The 23,634-nt window shown below is 41.7% G+C and overlaps 1 protein-coding gene across 2 annotated transcripts in view; it reads right to left on the bottom strand.

Moving 5' to 3' along the window:
* The window catches only part of MIB2 (mindbomb E3 ubiquitin protein ligase 2), a 34,711-nt gene extending 15,908 nt beyond the window's left edge, over positions 1 to 18,803 (bottom strand). Inside the window, exons 1-7 of one of the 2 annotated variants that reach the window (XM_009576937.1) lie at positions 18,455 to 18,803; positions 17,806 to 17,977; positions 8,518 to 8,624; positions 4,962 to 5,156; positions 3,535 to 3,677; positions 1,450 to 1,557; positions 98 to 202 (exon numbers count right to left, since the gene is read on the bottom strand). In XM_009576937.1, the coding sequence (XP_009575232.1) occupies positions 98 to 202; positions 1,450 to 1,557; positions 3,535 to 3,677; positions 4,962 to 5,156; positions 8,518 to 8,624; positions 17,806 to 17,977; positions 18,455 to 18,701 (1,077 nt within the window). In that variant the 5' untranslated portion in view covers positions 18,702 to 18,803. The remainder of the gene's footprint in view (positions 1 to 97; positions 203 to 1,449; positions 1,558 to 3,534; positions 3,678 to 4,961; positions 5,157 to 8,517; positions 8,625 to 17,805; positions 17,978 to 18,454) is intronic. The other variant, XM_009576938.1, reaches the window with a different exon arrangement.
* Positions 18,804 to 23,634: the final 4,831 nt, after the last annotated feature.

Below are 23,634 nucleotides of genomic sequence, written 5' to 3'. Positions count from 1 at the left end.
GGAATACTGGAGGGCAATGCAAGCCCAGTCACTATTACTAATTGCTTGGGAAAACTCAGGAAGTTACTGGACTGTCCTGGAACTGGCGCGCACTCACAGGTGCCATTTCATCTGTCCACTCCCCATGACCAGGTTGGAATCGCTTCACTGTTTCCATATCATCTATCACCCGGACAACATCACCAACCCAAAAGGTGTTGAGCTACAAGAAAAAGAAAGTCATAAGCTTTTGGGGGATGAAGCCAGAAAAAAAAAATAGCGATCAGCCCCTCCACCCCACTCCCACCCTCAGAAAACCCAACCAAACAAGAAGCCCATTGACTCAAAAAATAAGGCATTACAAAACATAAGTACGACTACCAAGAAATCTGTAATCACTGCACTGCAAAATAAACATAGTCCAAGGGCTGGGGTGTTTCTGTTTTAAGCCAAGTGCACATTTAAGTAAAGAAATAATTTGGGACAGAACATTTTTCTTCTTTTCTTTCTTCTTCTCTTTCTTCTTCAAACCATTTATTATTAATACCAGTATAAAGTACATATGGAACTTTCCTTGGTCTCCTCACTATACTTGACTTGGCACTGGAGACTTTAATTCACTTTAATAAGGAAGTTAAATCTGTTTATTATTTAAAACAGAAAAGGGAAACCAGAGTTTATCTGTACTGGTAATTTGCCAGATGCTTCCTCTGCTCACTGAGCTAAGAAGGGAGCACTGTCAAAACACACTTTTCAAAGCAGACTAATTCTGCACAAAACAGTCTGACACTGCATTTTCCATTGGTATTGGAGCTTTTAGCATTGTGACCTTGTTCAGATCTTTCAGAATTTTGTAGTCTTCCAGCAGCTCCTTCTATACCTATTAGCCCTGTTCCTAATCATTCACATTTACAAGTCCTCAAACCTCTGGGGAAGGCCAGAGCTATGAGCTTTAGAAATGCAGACACAAAATTAGAAGAGCTGGATTAAAGACTCAGGTCATCCAGAAGAATCAGAGAGAAGTGAGACAAAGAAAGATGCAACAAGGAGAATAACATGAAGACACAAGAACAAGGAAGAAAACGAAATCAAATGGAAATGATGTGGAAGAAGGTTCATCACAGATGAAAGGCAGCTGCAGAAGGATGAGCTACTGTAGGTCTACTGTTACCACTCTTATCAAAGAAGCTGAAATTAAGAAATGGAATTTACCTTAAGAACTTACAACATTTGAAATGCAAAGGTTCATAAAACTGGACAGCCTAGCAGTCCATCTCTCACTGTCTGCAACCATATATCTTAGCTCTGATGGCTTGCAGGAAAATCTGCCTAGAACTACTGCTTTTAGAATGGCAGTGTATTTCTTCGACACTTGCTTGAGACACATCGTGTCCTTACACAGCAGGCTAAATTGACAGCTATTCCCTGCAGCATTTCTACTTCTGGCCAAGCTCACCTATCAGCACCTACCTTAGTCAGAGCTCCAGGATGGAAAGTCCAGCGGGTTTCACTGTTGAACTGGACCCTCACGTCCCCTCTGTCCGTGATTCTGTGCACAGTCCCTGTCTGGCCAATGAACTTTTGACAGGGGGAAAAAAAAAGTAGGGGAAACCCCCTAAATAAATCACATTGCTTAATAGTGGGGAAAGCAGGCATCCAAAGGCATAGATGGCTAAATTACCCACCATTTCCAATTCACAGACCAACAGTGCTCCCAAACCTGCTTTAAATGAGATGCAGTCATTGTTTTTCTGCAAAAGGAGGGAAAGGCTGCTAAGAAGCTCCTCTAAAGTAGTAGCATATTGGGGGAGGAGAGTGATAGGAATACAAAGAGTGAAAATCCTTGAAAATGCAGCATAAATTGTCCTCCTCTTTCCAAATGACAAAGGTGGGCAGAGATTACAACACTGTTATGCAGTATAATACCAGCAAGGCATGCATGCTCTGACAGGAAAAAAAAAAAGGAGGCACAGTAGAGGATACTACAGAAAACAAAGTATAGTTGTGTAGTGGAGAATTCTTTATCTGTTGATTCTGGCAGGTCCTGAGCAGCTGATAAGTTTTGAAGGAGACAAAATGTACCGATTTCTGACATGACAGGAAGTTACCGTTTCTCTGTTTAATATCCCTCTCTAAACCTGCATTCACCAACAACAGGAATTCAGAAGTGCAGAGGTTTAACAGCCTACTAGACTATGTTAGCTACATTGCAACATTCAAAAAATATAGCTTTGGGGATGAAGGCCTTAGGGGGGGATAAAAAAATCATGGCTCCACTGACAGCCTTCTTAAAGTTCATGCCAGAAGACGGTAAGTCCCTGCCTTCCAGGCTAAAAGAAGAGACGGACGCTCAGTTAATAGATTTCCACATTGAAACTGAAATGACATAGTTTGTCTTGCCATTTTAAAGTTCAATTTCAAAAAGACCACTCACCTACAGGGCAGATTGGGCTAGGATACATATATAACGTACCTTTATAATTTTATAGCACTGCTTCATATATCAAGGCTCAGACAGCTGTCTCAGAGTCAGACTTGCAGGTTATTCTGGCTGACTCAAGCGTAGCAGGCATTTGGGTCACTTGTGGCTACACACCTCCCTCCCTCTCCAAAAGGCCACTTTTACACAAGTTACTAATACAGGCTCAGGGACAGGTCTTATTACTGTAATGGTGAGTATCAAAATGTGATCTTGCCTTGCAGTAAATCTACTGCACAACAGCAGTACTGCCTTCTTCAATATGTGAAGGTTATTTAATCTATTTTGGGCAATATCTGTAGACTATTAAAAGCCAAGAAAGTTGATTAAGGAGAAACAAAAAGCACAGACCTTTTAATTTAAATGGCAAATTTATTCATTTAACTGTTATCATTTCATCTGAATGTAAGCCCACACCGAATGTTCACAACCCCCTGGAGATTTACTTCCATGATGGCCCCCTGAGATGCTATACTACAGTAATAAGTGTCATTCCTATCTTTACTTCCTCTACTACCTGAGGTTTTTTTAGACAACAGGTGACAACAGACTGATAGCTCTTCAAACTAAAGACAAGACAACAGGCTAAGCTCCAAGAACATCATACAGGCTGAGAAATTTTAGCCCTGGCCAGGGATAGAGCCCACTGTTGACAAAACACATAACTTTCATTAGTAGTAATGCACAGTACAAAAGAAGCCAAATTTCTTTGGGGAATGGATTCAGAACTCCAAGGAAAAGATCCACGGCTCATTTAAAAACAAACAAACCAGCCATTAGTTTTTTGCACTGGCTTTTGAGCAGCTCTTTTGACCCATCGTAGACTCTTAGAAATTATGCAGGGCTCCATAAGACAATTCTCATACACGCAGATTTATCTGAGCCTGAAAATAAACCTAACTCCAGTGTCCTATCACTAAAGAATTTGTATTTGTGATTCAGTCAACACAATATAAATTTGGAAGATAACACGTTACACAAAGATGTTCTGGTAACTTCCTAGTAAGTGCCTACTTATGTAGTCTGAGATAGTGGCTGATACATTACTGAGAGAATAGGAGCAAGGAGAGGCATACCTCAGCCATTTTAGGATTCCAGCCACCGTGGCCCTCCTGCATCTCCCGCAAGATGTCAATGTCCAGCAGGCATTTCACTTTGTCCCCATGCTGGAATGGATGCCTGTCTGTGCTTTCTTTCCTCTGCAGTTCAGCTGGTTTTCCTAAAGAGGAGAATGACACCACCCACATACATGCAGGATGCAATAATACACTTTGTGTCTCATTTGGCTTTGCAACAAGGGTTGCAAATTAACATAGGCTTAACTGGGGAAGAACGGTGTAAAATCCTTTTTCTATTGTGGAGTATACCCTACATGCTCTATGGGGCAGCACTATGTAGAGAGATCAAGAGGATTTAGCTCTAACTGGATATTGATATGGGTTAAACATGAGGTAGTTCTAACAAGACACAATTTTGTCCCTTCCCAGAGAGGGGAATGCCTTTGAATGATGCCTCTCATGTCATGTCAGGCATCAGTAGCTGTTCTTAGCAATTCAGGCACCCACAACTGTTGTTCAGCAGACACACCCACACAGTACTCAAAATAAGTTCTCTTCCATAGGCAGCCACATAGCTTGCTTTGCTGAGTGCTTTACCCTCCCAGCCTTCCTGTGTAGTGCCAGGCCGTACCCCTGGAAATAAGCTCCCCATCCAACCCTTCCCTTCCCTCATGCTCTTGCCAAGCTGCTCAGGGAGAGAAAAGAATGAGAAAGACCTGATTCTGCTGCTGCAAACTCAAGAACAGACGTCTCTGTTTTCCTTCAGGGGAGCAAAAGATGGCCCCTGCACCTCATTAAAAAAAATACAACTAAATTATACCTTAGTAAAAAACACTGCAAGTCCAAAACCACAAGTAGTTTCCTTGGTTTCATCAGAGTTAAGAGGAAAGGTGGATTGCAGCAAGTTGCCAGTATAGACATCACCTTTTTCCATGACTTTTTCTAATCTCCCCACTGGGCAAGTATTTGGCAGCTCCATTCTCGGGAATCTCCCTTTTGTCACATTCCCCTTCAACACACTTTTTAGTCCAACAATAACATTTGCTCTCTAAAAGCACAGTGAACACCAGCTGGACCCCTGCTTGCCTGAAGAATGAAAAATTTTGGATTAACAAAACTGATACTGGGTTGAATTCTCTGCTGCCAGATACAGGCACTCCTAACAGAATTTCCTGCATTTGCAGCAGCAAGAAGTTGCCTTGGCAGAAGATCCCTCCTTGGGATACAGCTGTGGGCATCTGATGGTCTTACACAATCTTACCACTGAAAGGCCAAACTACTTTACTAACCAGTCTGAAATAAAGCAATATGTTCACACACAGATAGCTTTTTTTAAAAAGGTACACATTATATGGGAACTTTATAAAACCACCTGCTGATTTTGTGTTTTCCAAGCAAAATGGCGTGAATCAGAATTTCTCAACAAAAGACTTGTCTCTACGCACCTAATTTTGGGAGATGCTCTTTGTAGTAAAAGCCACCAGATGCCTCCACAGTACATTTCAGGTCCACTTTTCCCTTGTGTCCCACTCTGTAGACATTCGTGGTACCATCAGACCACGTGACGCTGGCCACACTGCGTCCGGTCTCTACATCCCAGCCACGAATATCGACCACACGTCCAGTTTTACCTTCACCACCTGATGGAAAAAAAGGGGGAAAAAAGTGTCCAGCTTGCATTTTCACTGAGATCAATATACAGAAACTCACCTGACACTGGGATGTTTACTGAGATATAATTTAATGACATTTTTATCTTAAGTAAAAAACAAGTAAAAAAACTTGTCAGTTCTCCAACTATTCACCACAGAGGAGTATAAAAGTCAATAGCCAAAAGTCAATAGCTGGGGCAGATGAAATTCTGACAGAGAGGATTTCTGTGGGGCCCTATCACAGGCCAGCTTTACATGTTGAACAGAAGCACACAGGTCTGCTTCACTGACAGCATACTGCTGCCTGAAGCAGTGCCCTCCAGTCAAGTGTTCTTCATATACATGAAAGAAGGAAATCACACCAAAAAAAAATTATTTGGCCACTCATACAACTTCCTCACAGCTTGTTTGATTCACCTTGATCTGCAGAAGGCACAAGAGATCTCAGTCACCTTTTTAATTAGGGAAATTAAACCATGAAACAACTCAGTTTGACCAACTAGGAGAGAATCTCTACACTGAACTCACTGAAAGCCAGCCAGCCATTTACTTTGGAATACAAATATGGAAAAGCTGAATTCTGTGTAGAAGCAGCCATTCCCCCTGCTGTACAGAAACACTGCCTAGCTAGGCAACACACAGTGTCACGGCACCACACTGTGGCAAGATAAAAACACAGCAGCATTGTAAAACCCACCCAAGATCTTCAATCTCTCCCCAAACTGGCCAGGTGGAGGAACATCAAGTAAAGTTTGTTCTGGTACTTCTCTTCACCTGCCCAAGCAAGGAGGAGTACTACTGAAACAATCCAGAACAGGAGGATGTATTTGTGAGAAGGTAAATTTGGCTGGGCACACGCGACATACTCTTATCCAAGCGACAACAGTCTATCAACACCGAACCTAGTGACAGGCAGTCAGAATTTGCAGATTCCCTACCTCCCTCTGCTGCCAAGTCACTGTGTGAACCTTGGCAAGTCCCAGCACTGGTCCATTGCTTTCCCAAACAGGGACAGCAACATCTGTCTGTCTCACCAGGTGGACAGTCAACTTCTAATTGCCTGCAAAGTCTTGGAATTTAACAGCTTAAAGGAGTTAACTTCCTCATCTAGCTGCATATCTATCTAAAAAGCATAATACAGACAAACCAGTGGGCTTTATTGTCAGTTCTATCAGTAACAAGAACACACCTTTAGAGGGCTGGTCTGAGAATCAGAAAGTCCCAATATCTCCTGATTTTTATTGGAAGAAAAATATTTTTTAAATCCTATCTGCCTTTAAAATCTCTCCCTAGAAATGGCAGGTGGATCCCAGTTCTGTACAGAATTCACACTGCAGCCAGTTACCAGATCAGCACTCCAGATATCCACCCACATGAATATTATCCACAAAAATACAATTTAAGTTACCAAAAGCATTTCTATAATGTAACCTGCACAGCTATGCCTAAAAAAGCCTTCCAGGTTAGAACCCAGATCCTACCAATACTGCGGCTAACAGTAATTTTCATCTTCCTTTCTGCAGATAACCATAAAAAACTGTCCAGTCCAAAATTAATCAGGATCACAGTTCTTAGAAAAGGAGGTTACATCCAATATGCAGTTACTGACCACGGGAAAGGAGAGCCTCTGGACGGTACCAATGTTCAAGTATGGGAAAACAGTGATCTTGCAGCAACACTGTGTGCCTTTGACTATATTATTAATGTGGACAGGTTGTAGCAGATTGCTGTCCTGTCCCCGCTCTGTCAGTCTGTAAGAAACCTGGTAGGTATCACTGGCCTTGGATTAGTGCTTACAGAAACTTAGCACCAGTGACAAAAGAACTTAACGTTTGTCTGTTGCAGCAGGGATTCAGACTGAACAACAACAATAAGTAATCTCCCCCCTCGCCCTGTTCAGATGCTTTTCTCTGAGGAGGGCACTAGCTTCCGCTTCCATGGTGTTTAGACTCTGGGAAATGGTAGTAAGGAAAAATATGTATTCAATGAAAAGGTTGAGGTGAAGAGCTGCCAGGGTCCACTCTGACCACAGCAGATAAAAAAGTTCAGTCAATTGGCAAATTTTGTAGTCAATGCAATGCTAATTTCCGCAAAGGTAAAAAGACACAGGCAAATAAAAGCAAGACCAGTCGATCAGCTTTCTCAACTAGCTGCTATTGCCTTTACCAGATACACAAGACCACATGATCAATACATAAGCTTACCAGGACCCTATTACAGAGTTTACAAGGTTATTTATTACCACTACTTATATGTAACCTCCTTAAATGGAAATAGAGTTGATGTGTTAGTGCTACCAGAAAGCTAAGTTCAGAAGAGCAAAAGGCTGTGGATGGGGGTAGCTCCCACCAAAGGCAAGGTGGTACTCATTAGAGACAAGCTGAGTGGCTGGCCTTGTTTCTTCTGACTTGTCTTGCACATGTAACTGCTTTCAGGTCGCAATCGTTGTAAGCAATACAAGTCTCAGACATGTAAATGTTGATCTGATCTCAAAAGGACGGATAAGCTCTACTGAGCATAAGCTTCTTTCGCTCTCAGACCCTGCAAGTATCCATGTCCTCCACTGAACCCAGAGCTGCGATAAATGGTGGAGTCAACACTGGAAACCTTTGGACTTGCAACTTAATTATTAAGGGAAAAAAGAAGCTGTAAACATTACAGTGTGTACGAGGCTCTGGAATAGAAATGGACAGTAAAGTTTCCTTAACCCTGTAGCACTACACAGAAATTGGTATCAGTGAATTAGACACAGTCATTATACCCCAAAAGCAGCTCTAGAAAAGGCATTTTTGTCCCTTTGCATTTTCAGCCTGAAGTTACAATTCATACAGAAAGCAGAAACCATTCTCCAGCAACCACAGCAAACAGTTCTTCATTAATGCTCCATGTGAAACACTCCTTACAGATCATTTCTCTTCATTGGATATTCCAAAGAACTCCAAAGGAAAAAGGAGTACTGTACACAAAGTCAGACAAACCTTATTCCCACTGTGAATGGAAGCTTTTTCAGAAAAAGATGGGTCTTTATTCTCTTGTAACATGGTGTACATTTATAGTTCTATACAGGATCTTCCAGGATGGTTCTCATGAGTTTTCACATCTATGAAATAGGAGCAGCAAAACTTCCCTCCCACACCCTGAATGAATGCATACAATTTATGTCACAGACATGTTTTTAAACAAATACAAGAAAATAAATAATATTTAATAGTCTAAAGAACAGCAACCTGTGTCATCTGAACAGCTCCCCTAGAAGCTACTGCTCAGCACATGCATTTTCAACTAGCAATCTGGCAAAAAGAAAAAAAAAAAGAATGGTGTTTTACAGGACATTTCAAAAGAAGCTTACCGTCCTGGTTACCCCACTCCCAGTCGGGGCCACGGACTACTTTAGCCCCCTGGAAAGTCCCTTTTAAAGTGATGCGAGTCAAATTCTGTCGAGGACTCACTAGGACTCTGGAAAAACAAAATGAGAGAAAACAAATTAATTTATTGTTATTATTCACATTATATAAAGCTCTGTTCCAACCGAGGTCTGTCATATGAGGACCAAATGTACCACACTTACATACAGAAAAACATGGCTTGTGTTCTGAAGAGCATGTAAAAAGTGAGAGAAAACAATAAAATAGCTGAACAGGGTCTTTGATCCTAAAAGCTGGTCTCCCCAGGAAGGTCAGAATACTTAGGCACTTTCCTTTCCACTGATGGCAGAAAGACAACTAGTGAATAATATACTGCGCTAAAGACGACCCAGGTTTACCTTCAAACATTATCAAAAACTGTGAGATCTACGGTGAGCTTTAAAAAAGTTCTGTGTTTCTCTCAACTGTGGGATGCAGATAATTGGGAATAGAGGCTGCTACATGAGCATGAAGAACAGGCACACTTCAGTGACAGTCTGTGGAGACAAACACATACCTACACACAAGCAGCAGGACTGTGGTGGGGTCTCTCTCTCATGCTGTTAGACACCAGAAAGGCATCTTGCTGACTCAGGAAGTTGAACATATATAAACACAAAGATTCAAAACAATTACATTCACTCACTCGCACACAGCATGCTTAGCCATGAAGGAAAAAAAATAATCCTTCTTTCAGAACTTCAAGAGCCTTGAGGGGGCTGGTAGGGCAAAAATAAAATCTAGTAGCTCCAAAGAAGAAAAAATTCCCCACACGCTCTATTAGATGCACAAACCACAAATTACATTAGGGCAAGGCAGCTCACTGAGGGCAAAGTATGCTTACTGTAAATGCATGCAAATTAATACTTTTTAACATAACTATTTATCAGCATTCTACATCATAAGATACAACATCTGCAAACCAAAGTAATCAAAATCTGGATTTAGCAACTTCACCCCACTGCCTACACAGAGCAGGGGAAGCCCTCCTACAAATATCATCAAGCAATTCTAAACATCATACCAGGAGGGCATGTTAATTTTCATTGCCAGCTGTGCCACTTATAATCCACATGCTTCCCAACGGAGAACACCCAAGTCAATTAATATAAGTCTCACACAATTAAAACATATCTTTAAAACAGAGCCTCTGAGAGGGGGTAAAAAAGAGAGGAGTAAGGAGAAAGTTAGTAACTTCTCCAGAAAGTCTGACATCACTTCAGAGGGAGAGTGAAACGGACTTTCAGCTGCCCTTGTATCCTATCGTTAAGTTTAAGGCAATGCTTATGGACACTGCATGAAAGCATTAATGGCTCAGGCAGTCTCCTAGCTCAAAGTCGTAAGGAGTTCAGCACATTTCATAACCTAAGCTGCAGAGTGCACAGCCTAGTTCACTTGCTGAAAAGCAGAGCAGATTAGACCAGCAGTGCTGTGGCTAGACTGTTTCCAGGATAACACAGACCTTTCTATCTGCCCTGCAGTCCGCATCACGGGCATACACACCGATCCATCTTAAGAGAAAAGAAAGAAAAATACCTACGTGATAGTAAACAGGGGGTCTGATGTCCTGTTAAAGCAGCTTCCAATTCCCATAATGTTACAGCAGCTTCTCTGCTGTTTTTGTGCGTGCTGCTCCTAGTCTCTGTTCCCTACCAGAGAGCTTTCTCATGAGATACCACACCAAAGTCCTTATGGACCTGTTTGTGTTGCCCGCCCAGGGTACAATCCGCTTCTCTAGGTGACTGCAAAGGTGCCACAACCCATAGCCGTAACTGCGCACCTCCTCCTGACGGGCTCTTGGCAACTCCCAGACCAGACAGAGCAAAACCAAGTTCAGCAGCTGTTCCACAGGGAAAGGGGAGGGGAAGCCTACGGGGGGTAGGGCTGACCTTAGAATGCTGTATTTATTTTCCATCTAATACCTAGAGAGAGAAGGTGGAGACTCAGAAGGATAAAAAGCTTATGCCTGAACTTACTGTTTACTTATCCATCAAAAGCCTAAGTCTTTTACCTTTCTTAACTTGTTAACAGATCTCCCACCTGTGCTTTACAACCTAATGTGTTTAAAAAGAGGGAGAGATTATTTACACATGTTCTTATAATCGTTGAATGTTCATTATCCAGATCGTAGCTCCACAGGAGGGAGACGAAGACCATTTTTTGAATGGTTGAGATTTTGTCTGGTTTAGACACCATCAAGGCTGGCAGTTGTTATGAAAAAGAAGATAATGAAAGAGGGCTAGGAAAAAGCTCAGCTAAAAAGAAACACTGATCAGCTTCATTTTATTGCACTGTGTCATGCACTATAGACTGGCTTCAAAAACCAGCATGGATTTGTCTACTACATCTGAAACAGCTTAGCTACAACATGCTATTTTCACTGTATTTTGTTGAATGCTTTTCTAACAATTTATCAAAGATGTCTTAGTCAAGCCCTGAGACAAAGTGATAAAAATACACTTCTCTCCTCCAAACGCTACTCTCGGAAGGGAGGGGTTTCAATGCAAAGATTCTCAGCGATAGTAAAATAAAGCACCAAGCTAAGCTTAAGCAAGATGTTTAAACAGCAAAATAACCACTATTCATTATACTCCTAGCATAATTTCCCTTTTTGTATAATCATATAACAGCAGTCATTTCCCATCTCAACAGTTCTCACATTAACCTGTCACTTTCAGTAAAATTTGTGGCAAGAGACCAGGAAAACAAAGCTGACCAGTTCAGAAAGCTGAGCTTCCTTAAAGAAAGAAGTGTAAGAAACTCCATCTCCCATTCTACTTAAACGCTGAAGGCAACCCACCACCAACTGCCTTCTTTCCCTGGCCTCCCAAAAATTTTGACCTTGTCTTGAACCACACTGCTGACCAGCAACACCGAAGAATGATGCGAGAACCAGATGTCCTGAGCCAATATATCTTAGGTTTTAATCTAATTCAACATGTTTTGCTCCAAATACTGGATAGCAACCAAAGTTATTAGTGTGTTGCAAAAATACCCTAGGGATAAATTTAATCACTGCAATATTGTCTTTAATAACAATTTTAATTACGACAGCCAAAGTCTGCAGCCATTTCTGCCCTACAAATTCCAATGATATTAAATTACTACAGAGTCCAGAACACACTTGGGAGCATGTACTGTACAGAATGAAGCTATGTCTCTCTTCAGCATGCTGGGAACCACCCCCCTGTGGATATTCTGCCTGTGCTCAAATTTCACTGAGGTGCTTAAATAGCCTTTCACATCACGGAGAGCTATGCTCCAGACAGCTAGAAAAATAGCATCATCCATGCTTTACAGATAGAGATTTGAGACCCAGAACAACTGACTTGGAGAAGTTTAAACAGAGACTGCTTTTAATTTGCGGTAGCGATCTGAGGCTCTGCAGAAGGTGGAGCCCCTTCATACCAGGCACAGCTAACACATTTTGCAAGACAGAGATTTCTCCGCTGCAGAAAATTCTCATCCGAAGAAACAAGCACAATGCACGGGACTGGAAAGCAGAAGGGATGGTCACCCTGCAAGGTAGCAGGCCATAAATATTGTATTCATCTCTCCAGAAAGGCACAGCTGTAAACTAGAATCTCAGCTCACGGTGGGTACAAGCCCGCACTCCTTCCAGGACATGTAAAGATCTACACAGGCTACCTCAAGAAAAGCCAATACAAAGATCTTACAGGAACTACAGGTAAAACCAACCTCAGTGATGCCAGAAATTCTAGATTCTCTAATCTTCCCTAGCAAAGCTTTTACTGAAGCACTTCCAGCAAAGGATAAAGGGAGGAAATTCTGACAGATGGCAGGCGGATGCTGATTGCTCAAGCATGAACCAGACTAAGACAAGGACGCTAGTGAGGGATCAGGATCACAGAAACCTATTTCAGGCACTGTCTTTACCAAGAATTTCCACTGTCAATCCTATCCCTCCTTGCCAAGGCAGGGTTCTTCACAAAACCAGCTGTATGTTTGTAACTCGGACTGCAAGGTGTGAGCTGGGCTAAATGCTTGCTGTCTTTTTCGCTAACCATAAAGCTAACTCATATCAGACTCAGTTTTGGAAAGCCACAGTGGGCAAGATTTCAGACCAAGGCTACTAAATGTGAACTAAAATGTGTGCACACGCCTAAGACTCAACACTGTACTGCAGACAGAAGGTTTTCTCAACTGTGCTCTCAGAGATGTCTAAACACAGCCTTTAATGGCAGAATATTGTACTGAGAATGATACAGTGAGCATATGAAGTGAAATGTCGTGTTATCATCCTTTAAACATGACTATTAGTTCAAAACACAGGCTAAGGATGTTTTAGTGAAGATTTCTCTTGCTTACAGTTTTGATCATGTAATTCCAGAAAAGATAAAAATAAAATACGTCACTGAAATTTAATCCCTATTCCACAAATCAAAGAGAATATTCCAAACTAAATAAGGGAAGCCCTAGTGTGAGGATATGCCCTAGGGTTCTGCAATGTACATGTTTTTTTAAGGAAGTACAGTTAGGTAGTTTACCTGATATATCATGTTTTTTTAAAAAAGTAAAGTTATACTCATTCATTAAGAGAATAAATTAATAAATAAATTCATATTAATAAATTCATTAATACTTAATGAGCATTTTAAAAAGTTAGGAAACAAACATCATCACACAGGAGTCAGATTTGATTCAAAATGTTACTCACTAAAATTTCTTAGTCTAGCAGCTTAAACTGACATTGCATAAATAACACATGTTGAAGAGGTTACTACAGTAAATAAACCAGCATCCCCTTTATTGCCTAGTAATCAAACGCCCAGCAGTTGTCACTCAGCTGCTATATTAGTTCAGGCTTACAGTATAAGCAGTCACAGATGGAAGGCTGGATTATTAAAGCTGCCTTGAATGGGTCTGCATTGCACATGCATATCTAAATGATAGCATGCACTTGTTCTTGTAATGTATCTGATTTAGAAATCCAACTGGTAACTAGCCTAGACAAGGTTGGTTTAAGAATTATGGCTGAAAATAACTGTAAACTCTGTTTTGACGACAGTATAAAACACAACGTGAGAAAATATTTGTATTTCTCACGCTTGATTACACAAAACATTTCCCTGTGTAGTTTGCTGGCTCCTCCAACTCCATTGTTCTCCAGAAAAAAATAGGACTTTTTAAAATCTGTTAAGGTTGTGATTTATTGGTGCGTGAAGTCTAGAAAACAGCCTGGGTAAAATGCACCACATCCCCTACCGAAATTCAACTTAGCATCATCCCTGAGAAGGTGACACATGCAAAATGCCATCGCTGCTTTTGCACCTGAATATAATACTACTAATATTTTGTAAAGAGTAAGATTATCTCAGGCTTGATTATTTGCAGAACTCACCAGAGTGTGCCTGACTATTCCAGCCCTAACATAAACCTGATGAGTTTTGCTTTGCTATCCTGCTTACAGACACTGATTTATCTTCCAATTACTGAGCACATATTCAGCAAATGGATACAAGATTGCGAAAAAAGGTGGTCTTCAGTGACACTGAGCTGTCCATCCTTTTAAACTAAGGATGAGAGCCTCTCCCAAAACAGCCATAAAATTCAAACCAAACGAGACCAATAAAAAATGCCAGCAATTGGCAGATGTCACAAAGAGATTACTTCAAATGGCAAAATATAAAAAAAACAGTACTTCCTGCCACCAGAGGTTCAAACTCAGGTCATTTAAGACCTGAAATAGCCTTCAGGTAAAGGTGTCTTCAAAGCCTCTTTAGAAAACTGATTGGGAACCCTCTGCAGTGTCTGTCTGGGCTTAAGGCCTCTTAAATCCTAGGATTAGTGAGCTGCTACAAACAGTTATGTGTTGGCCTTGCCTAGGTTTAGCTGCTCAGGTGCCATGTGGTGGGTCTGGCAACAGCAGTGCAGGTGGTAGCAATTTGCTGTGCAGGGACATCACACTGCGATCTCTGAAACTGTCCTGCTAGAGGCCTTAGCTTCCCCTGTCAAAGGATCAGCAATAGTAGTAGCTGCAAGACTGGATGCATGGCGATGCCCTCTCACAATGGACTGAGAGTGGAGACCAGGGAGGGACTGGAAACTCCCAGCTCTTGATCTTTGGTCAAAGAGACAGTTGATGTGCCAGCTCCGTAATACAGCTGCGTTTCACGGTTCTACATTTGATCTCACTGATGGTAAGCCAAGGACTACAATCATGATATATAAGTAGCCCCTCCTTCATTATGCAAAACCAAGATTATGGGATGCTGTCAGATTTGGTGGGCTGTCTCTCCATCCACTCCCTTTATAAGCCGTCTGGCTAATTAACACTCCAGGGGGCTCATCACTGCACTTTGCCTGGGTCTTGAAAGCAACACGCTACTGTGCTTGAGGCTCGTTGTAAAGAACCAAAAGATACCTGTTCCCTGCCAGAGAAAGGAGGTGAGAGAATCTTGATCTCTAAAGGAGACTCATCCTATGTTTCATATCCATTCAAACAACAGCAGGTAGCAACAAAACCTCAAGAAAACCTAAATCCACACAGCAGTTACTATGTCTTTTTAAATATACAGCTTTTTTTGGTCCTTGGGGAACTGCCAAAGGTTTTCTCTTCTATTTTATTAAGTAAGAAAATTGAGATGAGTGATCTAAGCAATAGTCCTAGTGAGTCATAAGTATGCAATTTTTGTTCTTCGAAAAGGATGCTGCATTGCCTAAGGCAATGTGTCTTTACAGTTCAGACCTCAGTTATTCCAAAGAAATCCTCTCTGGGGCATTGTTCAAAGGTCATCTCCCTCCCTGCCCCTCGTTTCACATTTTTTTTTTTTAATCAGAACATTCCATTCTTAATGCAGAGCAATCTACGGAACCCTAGACCAACAAATCATAGGATTACATTAGCATTAAAGCAAAGGTGTTCCTACTTCTTCCTGCTCCTGCACTGCAAGACATTTCTGACTAAAATTGTTTCAGTTTGCCAGCTCCCTGTTCGAAAGCTCTTGCATAAAACACATATGCATTGCAGTTATAGTACAGTATTCTACCACTCAACTCAGTCAAATGACTGAAACAAAAAGCATTTCTGACAGCCTGTTTTCTCCAAAAGCTTAGTGACACACACCCCTTTTTTTTTTTTTTTTTAAATTAACTGCCTGGTATTAGGAAGATCATTGCTCCTGCTAACATACAGTAATGTAAATCAGAATACCGCTACTTTAACAAAAGACTTGGTATCATAGAGTCTGGCCTATGTCTAGACTTCTTTTTATCAACTCAAAAAAAGTTAATTTACATCACATCTTCTCTAACCACCGAATGAACCACGCTCACAGAAAAAAACAAAGGAGGTTAGGAAAAAAACAAACCAAACAAACCAAAAAGCCACCAAGAGGCAAGCATCATCAGACATCAACTTCTGCTCTAGTGGACATCTACCTCCAAAGAGCCCTCCAGTGCTTTGGTGACATTCCAGAGTGGTGCTGCAGTGTTTTGTGAAAGTCAAACCACTCACATAGGACAGTACTAGGTCCAGCAAGTTTACTGGCGGTCTTCCAAGCTCTCTTTTCACACTGACAGCAAGCACCCTACTGCCTAATTCAATTGGCAGCCTGGACACAGGTCAGATACAAGCCTTGAAAGGAAAAATTGCTCTATTTACATCTTACACCATTCAGATTCCTCAGAAAAGGAAACAAGTTCCGCAAAGGATAGGAGTCCTGGGGAGAAATTGCCTAGCAATCTGCCTTTTGATAAATGATAGCATTCTGGGGTGTTCCTGATGAGGGTCAGGAAAGGCAACAGAGCTGGCCTGCTGCCCAAGAGAATGCAGCGCTGTGTAGCGCCCTGGAGAACCCATGCAAAAGCCAGAAAATTTGGACTGCTCTGCAACTGTGCAGCCTCTTACAGTAATTGTTGCCTACTTTTTTTTCTTTTTTCTTTAAATGTGAGGAAGATTATGTACCTTAACAGCAGAGGGTACCTACAGCTCAAATGAAAGACACATCTGAGTAACCACTTGGAGCTAACTATAATATTCACAGAAAGAGAGAGAAAAAAATATATGTCTATTTTTATATATATGCATATTTTTATACATGTATGTAATCACAAAGCTCATTTCACAATAGGATCTGGCTAGCTTGTTTTATTAACACAAGCTCAAGAAACATCCTAATCTGGTGGATAAACACAAGCCTCAAAGCTCAGAGGGACATCTTTGGACAGCAACATCTATCCCTTTGCTAGCACTCAGAATTCTGGCTCAGCCACACTGGCAAAACTATGATAATCAACTCCAGAAAGAGCTTCCCATATGGGAGGAAAAACAGCTGCAAATCCAACACCACTGCCTTTAGCAAAGTAATTACACTTTTCATTCCACAGACAGATGCAGTACACAGTGATATTTTCAAGGGGCGGAGGGGGAAAAAAAAAAAAAAGATAATCAATGACAGAGACAAGAGCTGATTTCCTATTACTTTTCCTAAAGGCAAGAGAATTACAAGATTCATTTTCATGCCCACGTTAGGAGGCACAAATGAAACTACTGTTAAGACTATTTTTCATTTCTTCCTCAGGACAGGAGAACAGACCTCCATGTTTTGGCATATCACAAATGAGCATAAAATTACGGATACTGTTCCACAAGCATCAGTGTAGCAGTCACTTCCACTAATGCTAATGGGCAGAGGCAGAGCACAGAGTAAATGAGAAGGTGTTGTTCTTCAGTGAATAGTATAGACCCTGAGAAGAAATCAACAATTCGGGAGTGCAAGATTCCTGTCAGCCTCTCTGTGGCCACTCAGTTATCTGAGAACAGCAAATCGAAAAGCATGTCTACAAAACTATTTACTTGGGGGGGAGGAAAAGAAAAAGCAGAGCAGACAAACATTTTGAATTTTCACCTTAATTTAATTTTTCAGAAAAATTCTGCTGATTTCTGTTTGCTGTCTTTTTTCAAGCAGCTCCATAAAAGTACCAGTTCCAGCCTTACATTATTCTATAGGACAGTGGTCCCCAAACTTTTTTGACTGTGCAACCCTATCTGTAAAAAAATTTTGAGCACCCCGCAATATATGTACATTTATTTCTTTATAAATTATACAGACACATACTACTGAAGTTCTATTATTTTATTCCTGCACCTCAATATATCATCTTGCACACTCCCTGGGGCACACACACCCCATTTTGGAGACCACTGCTATAGAACAGTGACCTATAAATCTCAACATGGTTAACTGGACTTCCCCTATAGCACCACTTACGGTTGTGAGTGTGCTGTCTCATAGCGCTCGAAGGAGTGAGACAGATCATGCTTGTTGTTCATGTAACACTGTGTGCACAAGTCATAGTCAAAACACATTTTGCACTTCCACCGCATTCCCCGTATACCATGCTTCTTGCAACAGTCACAGATGATGTTAGGGTGACGAACACCTAGGAGAACAAAAAGCAAAGGAATATAAGATCGACACAAAATCCAGGGACACCAGGCTGACCAGGCTCTTAGAACTACATCAGCATGTTTTAAAGAGAAAAATCATGTACTGTGCATGTACTGAAGATGATGCAATAATATAAGACAAAGTGATATGTGTAATATGAAGGATCCATTTCCCGGCTTAAGGGACTCTCATCCTAAAAGTCATACCAGAATCTAGCAGAATGACAAAGTCAGCAAAACTGTTAGACCCACAGATAAAAAAGAAAGAAGAAAGAAAAGCCTTTGCATAGAGGCAAACAGGAATTTCACTGCCATGAATTGGCTGAGCGTATACTGCTGCTCAGCATCAGTCCAGAGGCAGTTGCAAAAAGCTTAACATTCCAGCTAGCACGTGGGGCAGGTGTTACATATACTAAAGGAGATGGGTTTACGGTGCTAGTGTTTGTGCTTCTTGTCCATGCTATACTTACCTATTTGTGCGTTATCATACAGAAGAAGGTCGTAAGCCCCTTGGAATCCAGTCCGATAATTGGTTCTGTTGCCTTGATCCCACTGCACGACCACAGTCTTATCTGGAGTGGTTGGGCTGCCTGTCCGACCAATCTCAACCACAGTCCCAACATTCCCTTCACCGCTGTCCTGGTTGCCCCACTTCCAGTCCACTCCACGAACCACCCGCATCCCAACCTGCATGCTGGCATAGGGGTCTGCGTCCATTGATCTGCACAGCAACCCCTAAAATTCTTCCATGTAAGGGGTCTTGGAGACAGGCAGTATCATCAGCAACACATTCAGCATCGTCAGCAGCATGTTCAGCACACCTAATAAGACAACATACAATTAAGTGATGCCACTCAACACCTCACAGCAATAATTTTCATAGCAAGAGGAGTGGATGCCATTTCAGCTCATACCCTTGATACGCAAACTCATGCTGAATTAGCAGGGCCAGTAGCTTTTCTAGATTCCACTTCACAAATTAAAAGAACTCAAACCCGAACTTGAAGTACTCGTCCCACTCTGCTGTAAACACCATCATAAGACACTCTGTGCAAAGAGATATTACTGAGGAACATCCTGACTACCTTCTCTAAATCTTAATTACAGTCCAGCTGCTGTTTTAAAAATGACAGCTGTCTTTATCAAGCAAGTTGGAAGCCCCTTTTCTTCATAGTACCATAGGTAAATTTAACTCCGACCCCATTTAAAAAAAACAACAAACATAATTAAAAATAAAGGCAAGGAAGGTAATTTTTTTCCCCAGAATGACCTGGCTACAGAAGAGGCCTCATCTGCTGAGTAGATAAATCTGTACTTTATTTAAAACAGGGACCCTCACAGCTTTAGCACAAAAGAGAAGGATACGCAAAATAGCCAGACTTCCAAGGCACAGAAACATCTGCATAATATCCAAAAGACTTATTCCAAAGCACTAGGTATGAGGGAAGAGAACTGGGCAAGAAGTCTTTATAAAACTCCAGTACCAGCCCTTGATTTCAAATTCAGGAATATGTGCAACAACCACCAGAGACACAATGGCAACAGAAACAAAAAAGCACAGAAAATAGAGTTGAAAAAAACGACCAGGAAAAAACCAGCAGCATGATTTTAGCAACAAAATGTTAACACTGGTCTATTTTTAAGGAGGACTCTTCATATGTATCTTACCACATAATACTGCAGTGTTGATTTAGTTAAGTGAAAGTTAGTTTTGGTTTTGATTTTGGGATACAGGAAGTTTTAAAGATGCACATGAAAGAAATGTTTGTCTGTTTTCCAAAAGTAATAGCAGTTTTTTAAAAAGTGCCAATGTCAGAGAAATGTCAATCTTTGCTGCTATTTATCAATGCTAGCTACAGCAGGAACAGGGAAGGGTTATTGCTTACGTGCAATAAGCACTGCAGATTTTGTGCTGGGATCAGTAAAAGCTTGGGATAGCCTTTCCAGCTGTTGCCATGACAATTGGTAAATGAGGTGAATACCACACGGATGCAACACATCCACAATTTGAATTAAATCAAATAGATTGTCAAAGCCTGGTTTACCTCTTTACCAGAACAAGACGACAGAGGAGTGTGGCTTTCAATATTTAGGGCCAAGCTGCTGCTTTGACTTCTGGAAAAAGCTACTGTGGCATCCTTTTATCTTTGGGCATCCCTGGGTCTCCCTCTTCCTCTCAAGCTATCCATAACATCCAAAATTTTCTCAAAATTTAGGGAAAAAACCCCAACAGAATGCCATGGGCCAAATTGTGCAGATTCCAAAAGCACAGCAAATCTTACCAACTGCCAGGACACAGAGCCAGTTCAAACCAGGCTGACAAACCCGCTGACAAGCTAAGAGGATATGTACTCAGACACGGCAATAGGAGCAGCTTTGTGCCACGTGACATGTTGTTAACACTACCGCCTACCAATAAAGCAACTGAAACCACTGAGGCCTAAAAATAAACTCTTCCTCCAGCCAAACATCCCCTTCTAAATGTACAGAAGAGTAGTCTGATGAAAAATCAAATTTCTAGCGTGCAGAAAGAGACTAATTTCTGCTCAGCTTTAGGATCTCTCTCGCCTCAGACTTCTCCTGCTACTGTGACATCCAAACATCTGTCACATGAGACCAACATCAAAACCAAACGTCCTCGTGAACTTCATGTCATCTTTCGTTGTAATCATCACTAAAAGATGCCTTGGGCAACACTTTCATTTAGACGTCCTTTGTGGAGGCGGATGTAACATTGCTGAGTTTAAGGTGCACTGGTGTTCATTGTCTTTATGAAAACAGAATTATAAAAAAGAAAGAATATCCTTTTTAGAAAGCATTGCAGAACCTAATGAGATTTGTACGATCCCCTCTTCCTCCAGATCAGAGATGAATAAAATGGACACTTTATTGCTTTAACTAAGAGGCAGAACTGCTTTTTTAAAAGGCTGCTATCAACCAGTCAAAACAGTCAAACCCACTGCAAAGAAAACAAATGGAAACATCCAACAATACAAAGGTACTAGAGAAGCACAGTTCAATTATTGCTACATGGCTTTTCCTTAAAAACAACCACCACCCCTCCTGTTTCATCCAAGTGAACTGGTGGAAGGTGGGGGGAGGTAGTAACAGTGGGAAAAGGAATTGCATGCTTAGAGAAGGAAACAACAAATATCACAGGGTTTTTTAGATGAGGATGGAGTGCCACTCCCCAACCTTAAGAGTTTTATGCTATTTCAGTGGACCTTTTCCCTCTCCCCAGGAATGAAAGAAACACCACAGGCTTCGGAACTCTCAGCATTTCAAGGAAGGCAATGCCACTTCCAAAAATTATTCATCATAAAAGAATATTTCAGGCTGTGCCACAAACCCATAAAATTTAAGTCACTGCAGTACAAAGGAGGATGATCCCTTGCTACCTGAAAACAGCAGAGCAGGCTAGCACACTACATATCGTGACACTTGCTCAACAGAGCAGTCAAACAGCAGAGTACCAACCCCAGGTCAGATCTGCGTTGGGCCTAGAAATGTGTGACCTACATACAGGTAAACCCACACTTTCTCTGTGCACCTTCCCACTCCTTTTCTGACACGGATGCTACAGAGATCCCTTCTTCAAACTGCCAGTGAAATACACAAGCTACACAAAGACACTTTGTAGAAAGAGTCCTGGAGAAATGCATCATTTCACTGCACTGTGAATTTACTTACGGATGCAATATGACATGCCAACATCAGGTGTCTTGTCACGGAACTGCCAATAGACAGCAATCTCTCTCAATGGAACAGGTACCGAGGTGCAAGGACAAAAATCCATCTAATCAGTAGCCCATGATAAGCTGGACCCAGATGGGAACAGACTTTCTTCACTATGAGGGTGGTGAGGCACTGGAACAGGTTGCCCAGAGAAGTTGTGGATGCCCCATCCCTGGAAGTGTTCAAGGCCAGGGGGGGTGGGGCTATGAGCAGCCTGGTCTAGTGGAAGGTGTCCCTGACCGCAGCAGGGGGGTTGCAACCAGATGATCTTTAAGGTCCCTTCCAATCCAAACCATTCCATGATTCTATGATTTTACTGCTGGCACAGGCATCAAGCTTCCCTTGGTTCCGCAGGTCCCTACGACTCACAAAGGAGCTGCACATGTACTCATCCCACAAATCTAGGAAGCTCTCGTAGTTCAACTGTACACCTGTGATGCTGAATACTAGTTAATGGAGTTGTCTGTGCTGCAATGACCTTCATGCAATCCCTTGCTCACTGCTTTGAAGGCTGTCTTCTTAATGTGAATACTCCATTTTCCACACAAGAAGGCACCAAATGCATTCTGCATTCCCATCTGATCTGCAGGGGTGATGCATAACGAGTAAAGAACCGTTCAAAATCTTTACAAAATGAATTACAATGCTCGTGCAGTCTGAACCTTGCCAGAGATCAGCATTATTTACTTCCTAAGTGGAAATGTTTCACTCATTGAAGCAAATAGTCCTCCCTTGACGCTGTCTGGGTCATATTTATTCCAGGGAAGGATAGGAATAGCTGCCAGAAATGATTCACAGCAAAAACACCAGTTTCCCACGGGAGTTTAAAGTAACTATGACCAAATAATCCATTATAAGACACAAGCATATTTCTGAATCCTGACCTCATCTACTGCGACAGAGGAGAGAACAGCCCAGGTGTAAATCTATGAGTCCATTCTTAGGAAATCCCAGTAATACTTAACTGGAACAAAGGGAAAATACTTTGGCGCCTTCAGTCCGCAACATTTGAGTTACAGTAATTGCTGCAACTTTCTGCCAATATTCAAACTGTGCTGTTGATAGAAGGTGCTCTAGAGGCAACCTAACATCCATCTCGTAAGAGGCAAAGGTTGCTGCTGTACTGGATACACAGTAAACAGAACCGAACAGTGGTGTAAGCAGATTGACAAAATCAGTGCATGTAACTTGGTTATCAAGGTATTTGAACAGTATGGTAAACAGAGGAAGATGCAGGTGATGTTGTTTCATTTTGGGATTTTTTTTTTTCCTTTACACATATTTTGCGGCTTGAATGGTCTTCTCGGGTGAATTACTCCACCTTAGAGAACTTTGCCTATCCTAAGGATACTTCCTTAAGTGCTCTGGCTACAGCAAATGCAAATCATACACTTTTTCAAAAGAGCAGCACAAGGTTGCGAAGCACAAGGTTTGATACTCCTCTAGCTTCTAGTTTCTGAGCATCCCTTGTGAACTCACATGGAGATGGCTGCAGCAGAACTTTTATTATGGGGTCTTTCCTACAGCAGCTCACTTGAGCCTGAAATGCCCAGCTTTCCCAACTGTTAAATCACAAGTCCCAAAAAAAGTCATTATTACGCTAAGCATTTTGGACAAGAACATCATCCCCCATCTCTTCCTATTTTCATTCTCTTTGACTCCTCCTTCTCCTCAGATACAGTCTGTTATTTTGGATATTGTATCTCTAATAACTGGAGACCTGCAGCATCCCACACCCACCAAGGAGCTCACGCCATCTGCTTAGTTTCATCCTCTTGCTCTTAGGCGGTTTTCCAAGGAATACAAAGCACACCTGGGCTACAAACCCCTAGAACTGATGTAACAACTCGATCCTTTGGACCCAGGTGCGGTAGAGCAGGGGTAGCCCTGCTCCCCCCAGAGACACCCCTCAGGC

Source organism: Fulmarus glacialis, unplaced genomic scaffold (genome assembly GCF_000690835.1).
Source record: "Fulmarus glacialis isolate BGI_N327 unplaced genomic scaffold, ASM69083v1 scaffold5114, whole genome shotgun sequence".
NCBI lineage: Eukaryota > Metazoa > Chordata > Aves > Procellariiformes > Procellariidae > Fulmarus > Fulmarus glacialis.
This window is presented reverse-complemented; position numbering and strand designations above follow the sequence as displayed.